Source organism: Aulostomus chinensis, chromosome 2 (assembly GCF_037954235.1).
Source record: "Aulostomus chinensis isolate RoL2024-O1b breed Wild chromosome 2, RoL_Achi_v1.0, whole genome shotgun sequence".
NCBI lineage: Eukaryota > Metazoa > Chordata > Actinopteri > Syngnathiformes > Aulostomidae > Aulostomus > Aulostomus chinensis.
The window spans coordinates 3,573,050-3,586,327 of record NC_141321.1 but is presented as its reverse complement, the minus strand read 5'-3'; the positions used below and the strand labels follow the sequence as shown (position 1 = coordinate 3,586,327).

Here is a 13,278-nt window from a genome sequence, read left to right as displayed (position 1 = left end):
AAAATCATAATAATCATTACATATCAAACCCTGGATCAACCTTTTGACAGAATTCATCTCAATTTAGAAAATGACTGACGAAAAAGAGCCTTTAATGAAACCTGGAATCCATTTCTCTCTCTTCTCAATTGATACTATGTCACATCAGAACAGCCAACACACTTCTCTGCAAGCCCAGAAAGAGTATAAAACATGTCCCCCCCCCCCCTTTATCTCTCTCTCTCTCCTATTTTTAACTGTGGGAGGAAGCATGCAGGAAGGAATGCAGACTCCACACAGGAAGATCCAGTGCCCGAGCCGGAAATCGAACCCGGAACGTTCTTGGTGTGAGGCGAAAGTGCTAACCACCACCACCGTGCATTTCTATTGTCATTGTTATTATTATTTTTATTACTATCATCATAACAATCAACAATCAGAGAAACTCCTCAGAGGGGAGACCAAATTGAAAATATTCTAAAGGAAAGGGAAAAAAAATAAAGCAAAAATAAAATAAAAATGAAGTCAGCTAATAAACAATTTTGCTATCAAAATGGCTCAATTCATTTATTATGCACAAAGACAATTTTTGGTTTAGCATTCCCAATGCAATTTTTCAAAAAATGGGAGGAATTGACTTTCTGTTGCACTGTGATTTTGATGGATTTAAACTGCCTGTGAAACTGTTGGACTTTCACCAGCAAGTTCTCCTTTACTGGAACTTGATGTATAAACACAATATTACTCCTCCCAATTCACCCCTGTGGAATAACAGATATTCTGACCATGTTCATGAGTAAAGGTGATCAGACAAAATGTTCTAGTACCCAAATTAGATGCCTAAAATCAGACAGATAATGTGTTTGCAGGTGCAGCATGACAGCCAATGGGGTTGAGAACATGCAACATAAATCCTGTCTAAATATGCAAGTGTTCATTGGCCTGAAAAAAACATGCAATAGTCCCTCGATTTGGCCACAGATGTGACAATCTGGTTCTGATCGAGTTGAAAGACTGATCCAAAATAATTGCAACTACAATAACTGTTATTTCAGTGTTCTGTCTTTAATCTTCCATCACCTTACTTTGATCTGACTTTTATCTGTGATGTCTGTAAGCCTCTTAGTCTGGTGACATTTCTTTGTCATGTCTCTGATCTCAGAATTTTTTTGTTCATCTTTGGTTTCAGACATTTTTATTATGACATCATAAAAGAACTTTGAGAGGGCATATATATAAGAACCAGTACCACTCATCACTGAACAGATTTCCAACTTCTTGGTACCTTTCCAAGACTGCGAAGACAACCTGAGTCTTTGGTTTGAGCTACACTAAAGCAAAAAGAGGTACCCCTGGAGATTAAAGCTTTATTCAAATTTTTTTATAATCTGTAGAGTACCAAAGATGGCTCTTAAAGGGAATGACCAGGAGCCTGGCTGGCATGGTGTCGAGGAAGAGCACCGTGACGCAACAACGAGCCTATACATGGCTCTGAGGAACGAAGCCAGGGTCCTGCAGGCTGCATGGAGGGCCAGGAAGGCCGAGTGTAGGGCGGAAGAGTGGAGGGCAGCAAAGGCCCTGGAGGCCTATGAGCAGGCCATGAGTGTGCAGGATGAGGTAGCTGCGGTCCTGGAGGTCCAGCCACAGGCTGAGGAGGACCACATTGATGGACAACCTGCCCTAGAGGAAGATCTGCCTCAGGCTATGGAGATTGAGGAGGCTGCAGAGGCCCAAAGGGAAAAAGAGCAGCCTGTGGTGATGGAGCACCAAGATGGAGCTAGGGTCCTGGAGGTTCAGCCACAGGCTGAGGAGGACCACATTGATGGAGCACCTGCCCTGGAGGAAGATCTGCCTCTGGCTATGAAGACTGAAGAGGCTGCAGAGGCTCAAGGGGAACCACAGCAGCCTGGGGTGACGGAGCACCGAAATGCAGCAAAGGTCCTGAGGGACCAGCTGCAGGAGAAAGGGAGGCCCTGGGACTGCTGGAGCAGGCCAAGCCACCTCTGGTCAGCCACTGTGGACTACATCAGCTCATTTTCCTTTCTCCTGTGTGTCTGTCCTCAGACACAAGATGTAGCTTAAATGTAGATTGCACAAGAACTGTAGAATGTGATCAAATAAAGTCTGACTGATTAATAAAAATAATATTGACAATGCATTGCTTTTCGAAGGAACCTATAGTTGTAGTAGCGTAGCGTAATTGCTATAATAATGGAAAATATCCATGTTGTGTTACTTATGAGGTTCAATCTGTCTCACGACACATAAATGCACACAGGGGGATTCAAAAATGTATTTAGGGATTTAATTTTGCACTGAAAAAAACCAAATAATTGTGTCATTTATTGAAATTGCATTTTTTTTCTTGGTCTATTTGAAAATCATAGTTTGCGGTTTTCATTCCACATAAGCACCTGATATCATGTCAGGCCACTTCTTGAGAGCTTTTCTGTCTGCCATCCCTTCTGGGGCCATCCATTTTGCAGGTAAATTCATTCAAACAAGGTAAGAATTTAAACTAAAAGGGCAACATTGGGTTTCCATACAAACTTATGGATAATGGCAGGATGGACGACCACTCTATAGCCTCCCTTTCCATTTTGTGTGCTACCGCTCATGCTAGTGCTAGCTAAACCATGCTAATGCCACACTTGCGTTGGTTCCTTTTCACAAGTGCAACCTAAATATTGCTGCTGTTGTTAAATATATTATTGTAAGTGACATAAACCTTTGGAGTAAAAACAAACAACTTATTAAAACTGATATTTAAAAACGACAATAATAAAACCCACAATGTGATGGAGGTGACGCCTGTTCACCTGCTGCGACTCCTTTAAGAGCAGATTCAAAGCCTCTCAACGTCTTGCCCTGCTTGTTGCTGAAATTAGCAGCAACTTGTAAATTGCGCTCTGGTACCAGCAGCGATTCGAGTACCGCAGTTTGAGAATCACTGTTTCCGTACATGTAAGTAGTGATAAGACTGCACCTTTCCACGTGCATGTGGAAACTTTGGTGAATACGCGTCCTCGTGCGCGTGCTCCCCCGCACTAAAAAGGGCGTGTCCGTTTCCATTTGCGGTTTATCGCAGCTGGCAAACAATGGGAGTCTGTGGCAGGACGTAAACATGCCCGGACATGTTCTGCTAGTCATATGGATACGCCCGGAGTTTGGTGGCTGTATCATATGCATTTCTGACCCAAGGTATAGACCGGTGGACTCCCGCCCGTGTTTTTTCTGGTGAATCATGGAAATGACTCTGGTTAACGGTAAGTTTTTCCCCAATGCCTATTTGTTATAATGCGTTTGTGTTTTTTCTGATATTTCTGTGCGCACAAATGTCTGTGTAGGTTCTCATTCATCCAGGTCATCGTAGATCGAAGCGAAGTAAAATCTGGTCAACTGGACGTAAGTTTATCTTGAAGACGTTTCACCTCTCATCCGAGAGGCTTCTTCAATTCTAGTGAAGAGTGTGGAAACTCCAGCTTATAAACCTATGTGGGAGTGGTCAGTGCTATTGTGGTGGAAACGACCCTCCCGAGACTCACCTGGCCTCCCCAAACGACAGTCGTTGTGAGGTGTCAGGGAGTTTCAGGGGTGGTCGTTAGGGAGTTTCACCGACCACTCAGATGCTAATGGGCTGTGCTGGCATCAGCCGTTCCACATGGGTCTTTCAGCTGAACTCTTTGGGGAAGTTTTGAAAGGACTTGGTTGTAACTCTCGCCATCCTCTGGAGCACAAGTTAGGTGTCATCAGGACGCTGCAACACCGAGCGGAGACCATCCCCACCAGCGTCCAAGGCCGGAAAAAAGAACAGCAGCATCTGAAAAGAGCACTTAAAACTTGTGGCTTCCCAGACTGGACCTTTGTAAAATCCTCTTCCAGGTCCAGAAAGGAGGAGAGCTCCAGGAGGAGGGAAGATGAAGAAGGCAGGAGAAAAAACATAGCGATCCCCTATGTGGCAGGGGTTTCTGAGAAATTAAGGAGAATCTATAATAAGCACCGCATCCCTGTGTCTTTTAAACCAGACAACACTCTGAGACAAAGACTGGTTCACCCCAAAGATCCCACCCCTCACAGCCAGAAAAGCAATCTGGTATACGCTGTCAGATGCAGTGAGGCCTGCACGGATCTCTACATAGGGGAAACCAAACAGCCCCTCAACAAGCGCATGGCCCAACATAGAAGAGCCAACTCTGGAGGACAGGACTCAGCAGTTTTCCTCCACCTCAAGGAGGAAAGCCACTCCTTCCAGGACGACCATGTCCAAATACTCGACAGAGAGGACAGATGGTTTGAAAGAGGAGTTAAAGAAGCCATCCACGTCAGGATAGAGAAACCATCTTTGAACAGAGGAGGTGGACTGCGACATTTCCTTTCACCTATTTACAACCAAGTCCTTTCAAAACTTCCCCAAAGAGCTCAGCTGAAAGACCCATGTGGATGCCAGCACAGCCCATTAGCATCTGAGTGGTCGGTGAAACTCCCTAACGACCACCCCTGAAACTCCCTGAACCTCACAACGACTGTCGTTTGGGGAGGCCAGGTGAGTCTCGGGAGGGTCGTTTCCACCACAATAGCACTGACCACTCCCACATAGGTTTATAAGCTGGAGCTTCCACGCTCTTCACTAGAACTGAAGAAGCCTCTCGGATGAGAGGTGAAACGTCTTCAAGATAAACTTACGTCCAGTTGACCAGATTTTACTTCGCTTCGATGTGCGCACAAATGTGTCCGTTTCCTCTACCGCAACAATGTGTGATATTATTAATCGTGTTTGATGTAGACGTAATTAGGGTTATTGGGGTGTCAGACCATATGCCCCGCATGTTGTGGGTGTGTGTGTTTGTGCGCGTGTGTTTGAGTTTGAGTCTCGGTAAGTTTTTCCCCAATGCCTATTTGTTTTAATGCGTTTTAATGTTTTAACACCCCTGTTATTTCTGTGCACAGATGAGGGTAGACGTTTGTATTTGTCAGTGGCGACCCGTCAACTAGAGGATCCGCCATGTCAGATTCTAGTGGGATCTGATGATGTATATGTGGATAATGATGATTGCTACATGGACCGCGAGACTTCAGACCGCTTTATGGAGCACTTGAAAAGAGTTGTACTTCCCCTGCTTAATGAATCAATCATGTCGCAGTGGTTCGATGACTGTGCGGAGTGCTGCGCGCAGCAGCGGGACGATGGCTGCGTGGATGAGACCACATACGTGTGATGATGACATACCCTATCAGTACTTTGATAGGAATTATCACGCCATCATGACGAGGTTATGGAACAACAATTTCCTGCGCACAGTCAGAAACTTTCTATATCTAAAGAAAATGCTCATCAGCCCCTCTAAAATAGCAGGAGCTGCTGAGACACTGTTACACCATCTAGTCCAACCAGACGCTGCCATAAAAGCCATCGACAGTTATTATCGCAGCATAGCGTCAGGACCCGGATATTGGGCAAGCGGTGTGGAACACTGTTTGATTTGGAACATATGGCAGCCAAAGTGAGGTTATTTTCGATGTGGGAGTTTTGTTGTTGTTTTTCCCCTGTATACTCTGAAGAGTTCAATAAATAAACTCCATATATATTAGTCAGGTTTACATGCAGACTTTTTCTTCATTCCGATTGAAATTATTCCAATTGAAGAGTTCGTGATACCCACCTCAGCCTTGACTGTTCTCAGCAATGACTGGTGGTACAGATACGTCCCTCTTTAACATTAAAACCCTATGGACCAATAAATCAGAAGGCTAAATTCGCTACAGGAGAAAGGGGTATTTGAAATTGTAATGAGTGACAGAGTAAAGGATTCAATTGACAACAGGTAGGTTTTTGTGTATTGAATTATATTGGTAAAAGCTAGAAAAGTTAAAAAAAAAATAGAAAACAGTGTCCATTTACAGATAAGCTTAGTCACAATGTTTCACAAATTATACCCAAAATAAATAAAAAGGTCGCAGTCCTTGTAGGGTGGCTCGCCACAACCACTGGGCTTTGCCTTCTACCTTACAGAGCAGGGAAGAACCCAGCAGAAGAAAATCTTCATCTTGAACCACGGAAAAGAAAAGACTCGGCCTATAATAGGCCAGAAATAAATCACTATGACGCCCTTATAACAATTACACTTTTTCATAGCTATATGCATATAAACAAGCACAAATATAATCAGCATCATTGTAATTGTTATTTTGTATACAAAAATTGGAGTGTTGAAATTCCAGGGTTAAACATGTCAGAGTTGATTTCCACTCTCAAAGTGTCATTTTAACACATTCTGATTTAAATAGTGTTCAGTGTTGGAGTTATTTAACAGAGTGAAGCAAATTAACACTGTAGAGATGTAAAGAGGAGATCAATTACATCTCTACAGAGTTAATTGGTAAGCCCCTGGACTTCGGCCCAGGTAAACCTGTGTGTTAGTGCTTCTACCTTCTAGCCTCGCCTCACCATGTGCTTCAATGACCGTATTTTCCACACCATTAGGCGCACCGGATTATAAAGCGCAGTCTTAATTACAGGGTTTATTTCTGTACTTAAACCACACATAAGGCGCACCGTGTTATTAGGCGCATGCTAAAACGTACAGTAAAAAACGACAAAGAAAGTAAAACGGTGTGGTTCGGCACTTTATTGAACAAAGTAGTCATTCTTCTTCCACAAAACCATCAAAGCTTTCATCCTCTGTGTCAGAATTAAACAGCTGAGCCATTTCAGTTTCCAACATACCGATTTCCTCTTCTCCATCAGAATCAGACTCACCGAAGGGGTCAGCTGCTACGCTGATGCCGGCTTTGACAAAAGCTCTTAAAATTAATGAAGGCGGTATCGTAGCCCATGCGTCTACAATCCACCCGCATATGGTCGCATAACTTGCCCGCCGCTGCCTCATCGTCTTTGTAAAAGAATGTATGCCTTCCGTCATCCAGTGCTCCCACGCAGCCCGCAATTTGACTTTAAAAGCCCTATTCACACCAACGTCCAGCGGCTGAAGTTCTTTTGTGAGTCCGCCCGGGATGATGGCAAGCTCTGAGTTTACCTGCTTAATGCGTTGTTTTACGCTCTCTGTTAGGTGGGCGCGCATGGAATCACATATAAGCAGAGACGGTGAAGTGTGAAAAAACCCATCCAGCCTCCTAACATACACTTCGCTCACCCATTCTTTCATTTTTTCTTCATCCATCCAGCCCTTTTGATTTGCCTTTACCACAACTCCGGCCGGAAACGCTTCTTTTGGCACCGTCTTTCTCTTAAAAATCACCATTGGCGGCAATTTCTGTCTGTTTCCCAGGCAGCTGAGAACCACGGTGAACAAAGACTTTTCGTGCCCCGTCGTTCGTATCGCAACCGTACTGGACCCCTTTTTCGCTACGGTATGTGTCAAAGGGATGTCGAAAGTCAGCGGGATCTCATCCATGTTAGTGATGTGGCTGGGGGCGATGTTTTTGCCATTGATCTTGTCACGGCAGTAGCTGCGGAAGATGGCCGCCCTTTCCTCGTAATCCGCGGGAAGTTGCTGCGCCACGGTTGTTCTCGCGCGTATGGAGAGATGCCGCCTCCGCATGAAGCGAAAACACCAAGACGGACCTCCTTGGAAGTGCTCAATGTTCATTTCCTTAGCAATCGCTTTGGCCTTTAGTCGAATGGTGACTGTAGATACGCCCCTTCCTGCTGTTCGCTGTTCCAAAACCCACTGTTCCAAAACCCACTGTTCCACCCGATCTTCCAGCTCGGGCCACCTTGCTTTGTTTCCGCGGAAACTCAGCTTCGACTTCTTAACCTGGCGCAGTTCACTTTCTTGTTTCCTCCACTTTCTCACCATAGACTTATTCACATTAAACTGTCTTGCTGACGCTCTATTGCCATTTTCAGCCGCATATTCGATGGCCTGCAGTTTAAAGTGAACCTCATATGCGTGTCGCTTGCTCGGTGCCATTTTAGGGGGTCCTTACACAACTATCGGTAACAGCGATTTGCGGCGCACCTCTGCTGTACATTAACCATAGGTGCGCCGCTAATCGATGGGCGGGGCGTTTACCGTAGTGCACCCACCTAAGGTGCACAGCAGATTTTGGAATTCGGTCCACACATAAGACGCACCAGGTTAAAAGGCGCACCGTCGATTTTTTAGAAAATTTTAGACTTTTAGGTGCGCCTTATGGTCCGAAAAATACGGTAGTCAATTAATCTGCTGCGTTGTCCGTGTGCTGCTGGTCTCAGTGTTGGGAAGAGGTTTTTTTACACAGAAGACAGACGGTAAGTATACTGAATATTAAATGAAATGACATATATAAAATGAAATATAAATGGAGAATATGTTGCTAAGCTTTTGTGTCACTGGTACTGAAGTTCAGTAACTGGACAGCTAATGTGTTAGCTGACGTTAGCATTAGCTAACGTTAGTTGATTTTTTAAAATAACTGTTAATGCTAGCTAACAGTTCAACTTTAACACGCGGTTCCCTAAGTTATTCATTACAATTTACCAAGTCTTGTGTATGTTTGAAGTTGTGTAACATTTTAACAAAGCTTCATGTTCAAGCTTCATGTAATATAACGGTCAAAACTAGTTTTGGGCTATGGTCCTAGGTCAAATCTCCGACATTGTTTCTTCCTTCTATACCTCGGCAAATAAGTCACCTAGAAAACCAGTGTTTGGTATGTTAGAAAGATAAATTTTCACTCTTCAATTAGTCAAAATCGGTTTGTTCCTAGCTAAATTATTGAGCTTATTTGAAGCTATTTCTCTATCATAAAACTGCCCTACAACCTAGCTTCACTCAATCACTACACCACATTACAGAGGTAAATAAATACTGTGCTCACTAATTATAATCCACTTCTGTTTAGGTCAAATGGTGTTGCTCTTCATCTTCAAAGTGAGTTGTCAGCTGGGAATCCTGGAGTGAAGGAGGTGAGTCTGAATAGTAATGTTAGATGTCGCAGCATGCCCACTCTTTCAGATCATTTCCTGCTCTTTTAAGGAAGGCTCACCTGAACATCTTGTGGACACCATTGGCAGACAGCATGGTTCACGCATACAGCCTCTCCAGCTGATGACAGACAGAAAAGCTTCAATACTGCTTTCAGTGTATAGCATGGCCAATACTGGCTTGTTTATAATTTTTGATTGTTTGTTTTTTGTCATGTTTTTCTTAATTTTAGCATAAATTCAGTTGTTTACTATCAAATGCATATTACTCTGTCAATTTTTTTTTTTTAAATTTTATGTCTCAGCAAAATGCTGGTCCAGGTTCGGTACTGCCAACAGCAGAAGTATGTGAAGTTGGATGAGGTCGATGGACGGTTTGATTTCATACGGTTCCATGAAAAAGGTATGTTTTTAAAATTTGCGCTGAAGAGGAAATTAATTTTGTGTAGGGGGTTTTATCCACAGTGGTGGATTAATTAATTTAATTTATTGAATGTGAAATCATTTGTGAAGCAAGAGCAGTGCTGGTTTAAAGGGTGCACTCAGATGTATCTTATGTTTTCCAGTCATCAAGATTTTGCCTGCCACCTGATGCAGAAGTAATGTACAAAGATGCGACAGGGACAGAAGTTGATGAAGACATTTTCAGTGACCTTGTCAGCCAAGGCAGTGTGGTTCTCACAGTTTTCTCAAATGATGGTGAGAAATGTAAAGGGGTCAAATACACGACGCAATCCAATGTCAAATTGTGTAACCTGTATTTTTTTCCACAAATCTATTAGTATACAGAATAATAAATCTGGAGAATGATGTGGAATTAATGTACCGTAAATTCCGGACGATAGAGCGCACCGTTATGTAAGCCGCAGATGCTTATTTTAGGGAAAAAATCAACTTTGTACACGTATAAGCCGCACTGGTAAATAAGCCGCGGTGCAGGGCGGAAACACCTCGGCCACCCGTTCTCTGCGTGTTGACCCAGTCTTCCAGAGCGTTTTCAAGTCCGGGCCATCTGCTATTATGACCTCTGAAAGCTTTTGTCGTCTTTTTGCATTGGGTCTGTTCGTCATGTTGCCGCCTCCAGCGTCTCACCATCGATTCGTTTATGCCAAACTTACGTACTGCAGCTCTATTTCCATCTTTAACCGCCAGATTGATTGCCTTTAACTTGAAAGCTGCATCATAAGCATTCCTTCGTCTGCTCTCCATCTTGAGGGTGAGTACAAATGACTGAAAATATCGTGTGATGCTCTTTTTACACTGCACCGTAGCATGGACTGGACGCTCCAAGTACAGTACTTAGAGAAATTACCATAACATTGGGCCAGGAATTTCCCTAAGTACGGTACTAGGAGCTACCATCAGGAACAATAGGGAATTACTGCCCACTGCCGCTGCCCACCACACCCCAGGGTGAAGGTAAAATCCTCGTATAAGACGCACTGGAGCATAAGCATGAAGCGTTGAAAAAAAGTCGCGGCTTATAGTCCAGAATTTACGGTAATTCACTTTTGCAATGCAAAACCCGGGGCCACAGTACCTTTTCTACACCACACAAAACAAAGTAGCTGTTTTTTGTTGTTGTGTTTTCCTTTTAGAGTTTTCTGATTGCTCCTTGTCCTCTGTATCTGAGTGGTCTGACTCGAGCTTCAGTTCAAGTGCAAGTGCATCTACTGTTCTTCTCGATGAGGTCCCTAGGAAGAAACCAAGAGTTGAGGGCACAACTGATGCAGCATCTGCTAAAAAGGTTGCAACAAAGCTCAGTTCTCACAAATTTCTTTACATGTCCACATTTGTCATTCTTAATCTCTAGAAATGCTGTTTAATTTGGCTTTTTTTTCTCTTAAGTTTATCGAAGCTGTACTTGGAACAAGTTCAGGTGGTGAAGAGGTCCTCGAAGAATATCACACAACACAAACTCTAACAGGTGCTACCAGAAGAAAAATGGTCAATATAATAGTGGCCCACATGATTGATAAACACGGGTAGGTGTGTCCTATTTGTGTACACTCTTTCAAAAAAAAGTAACTGCTTAGCTATTACATAAGGATGCCAATTTGATCTTTCTTTTCAGGCACTTCCCCACCAAAGCGGTTCGAGAAGAGTACGCTCTCGGGATAGTGACACTGTTCCCGTCCCTCAAAGACCCATACTCCAAGAAAGGCTACGTATGTGGAGTCATTATTGTTGTTTACATTATCTTCATATTTAAGGTTGTTGGGTTTGGGGTGATTACGTTGACATTTGAATTCTTAGATTTCTTATGAGTTTGATAACGCATTAATTGTGAAAGTATTTCCATTTTAGGAACACTTCTATGATGCTGCAAGCAGCACAGGATACATTTCTTGGCGTCTGAAGACGATCCAGAGAAAGATTCGACGAGGATCTGCACCTCCACGTAGCCCCACTCCAGGAGGAGGTAAGAAAGTAACTGTCCACAAACTAGATAATCTTCTCATTAACATTTAATTTTTTAACATTGATTACTCATTGTAACTAATACTATTCTATTTTTATTTAACTGTCTGATCAGCACCTATGGCTTATTTTATTTAAAGTGTGTTTTGTGTGCTTTTTTCAGGAGGCCCAAATGTCCAAAGGTCCACAATTGTTGAAAAGCAGCTTGACGGGGATGCTTGCCAGGAAGCCATCTCTTTGCTCAAACATTCAATAGACACTGCCTTAATTCTCCAGAAGATGAGAGAGACCTTTCAGCATCGTCAGAAGCTTATCAATGACCCAGACAAAAGTCTTGATATCCTGTCCATCTTCCCAAGATTCCTGGATACGAAAGGATTGGTAAGTAGGCAGTGGTATGTTAATGACTTGAAAATTTGTGCTGAATGTGGTAGTGCTATATTTTCTTTCTTATAGGTGAATCAAGATTTCATGCTGCTGTTTGATGATGAGGTATCCACCAGGCTGCTTCAGAAATGGGAGCCAATCTTCAGGTGTAACGTCGTCAAAGAGGCCAAGCAGCTCACCTCAACACCAGAGTTACGTCAGTTGGTGCAGTCAGCAGAGCGTCCACCAGGAAGTGATCTTGATGAGGCAACAAGTGAGTTTTGCTGTATAGAATTTGCTATAAGCATTTACAGTTCAATAGTCTTGTGACTAATTAATAAAGACCAATTGATTTTTTAATTTTTTTACTTGACCTCAATTGTTTGCTCTATGTATCTCAATTTATTCTTTTTTATGAATTTGAAAAAAGGTGAATGACTTACAAGATCATAAAGTATACTGCCTTATAACCCTAACATTAGAAAGGCTCTTTATTCGAATCTTGTTCTAATTCAAACTCAAAGAATACATTTCGACGTATTTGCAGTTAATTAATTCTCAGGACTTTGTTCATAGCCTATGACCAAGAGATGGCCTCCCTCTTGTTGCTATTACATCTCCTTCCGCCACCACCAGGGGGTCCGAAGAATCCAAAAATCAGCGCCTCTGATGCAGTTGAGAAACTTGTAGTCTTTCACAAGGTAATTTTAATATTTACGTAGTTTTTGTCATGAGTAAAAACGGCCAAGAGGTGGATGAAACAAATTGTAGGCAAATTTACATAAACATAGTATGTTTGTATTCACTTCTGTAATGCTATTTTCTCTGACTTACTTCTCTGTCTAATGTCCATTGTCTTTGTGTAAACCCCAGTCTTGCCGCAGTTTAGAAGAGCATCTTATGAATCAACAGAGCCAGCAGCCCTACCTCCTAGCCGTTGGGTGCCAGAAGAGGAACATCGACAGCTTCTTAACCAAATCACTGGCTAAGAAGCATCAGATGGCCGTTGCTTATCACTGGGAAACCTTCAATCTCAAACAGAAGGAATATGGGCCAATTAAATCATTTTCTTTAGAAGATGAAAATGTGGTCAACAGTGACATCCTTGAAATGTTGTCAAAAGATGTTTTCTCAACAAGTTGGGTTAAAGTTGATGGTGTGGAGTACAAAGCTGGACTTGTTATTTACAGTTTAATGGAGGAAGGCATGCCAGTCTTTTGTCAAATACTTGATGTACTTTTGGTTGAAGATGACATTTTTCTATTGACACACAAGCTATTTACAGAGAACTTTGATGAACATCACCACGCGTTCAAAGTTTTACGAACAGAGGAAAGGTGTGTTATAAAGACAACTGAACTGAAATGTCACAAACCATTTGATATCCAAAGCTGCTATGCTGCTGCAGATGAAAGTTTGTTCATTTTACCATCATGTATGCTGTTTTAAGTGACTGCCTGGGAGAAAAACGTTAAAATAACTGTTTTTGAAAACATATGTTTTTTCTTGGAATTATTCTGTCATTTTAATTGTATCAAAAGTTATATTCAATTATTATATACATTATAGGGATTAGAACTACCTAC

General features: G+C 42.5%; 1 protein-coding gene across 4 annotated transcripts; it reads left to right on the top strand.

Annotated features, from left to right (window-relative positions):
• The first annotated feature begins 8,205 nt into the window (after positions 1-8,205).
• LOC147268822 (uncharacterized) lies at positions 8,206-13,150 on the top strand. 4 transcript variants are annotated; one of them, XM_086193069.1, is made up of 13 exons: positions 8,207-8,230; positions 8,824-8,887; positions 8,958-9,064; positions 9,211-9,308; positions 9,472-9,604; positions 10,504-10,652; positions 10,754-10,890; positions 10,980-11,073; positions 11,213-11,327; positions 11,490-11,707; positions 11,783-11,966; positions 12,269-12,393; positions 12,566-13,150. In XM_086193069.1, the coding sequence occupies exons 4-13, from the start codon at positions 9,264-9,266 to the stop codon at positions 13,139-13,141; spliced, it is 1,776 nt and encodes a 591-aa protein (XP_086049195.1). In that variant the 5' UTR covers positions 8,207-8,230; positions 8,824-8,887; positions 8,958-9,064; positions 9,211-9,263; the 3' UTR covers positions 13,142-13,150. The 4 variants fall into 4 exon arrangements, with proteins under 4 accessions (XP_086049187.1, XP_086049195.1, XP_086049203.1 ...); XM_086193061.1 differs by having other exon boundaries at positions 8,206-8,230; positions 8,824-9,064; XM_086193077.1 differs by lacking the exon at positions 8,207-8,230 and having other exon boundaries at positions 8,280-8,887.
• Positions 13,151-13,278: the final 128 nt, after the last annotated feature.

Bases quoted from the DNA above. Each gene is read 5' to 3' on its own strand.
- LOC147268822 (XM_086193061.1), top strand. From the start codon at position 9,264: ATGAGGTCGATGGACGGTTTGATTTCATACGGTTCCATGAAAAAG. The intron at 11,708-11,782 runs GTAAGTAGGCAG...TCTTTCTTATAG, and splicing joins TCCTGGATACGAAAGGATTG to GTGAATCAAGATTTCATGCT. The intron at 12,394-12,565 runs GTAATTTTAATA...TGTAAACCCCAG, and splicing joins AACTTGTAGTCTTTCACAAG to TCTTGCCGCAGTTTAGAAGA.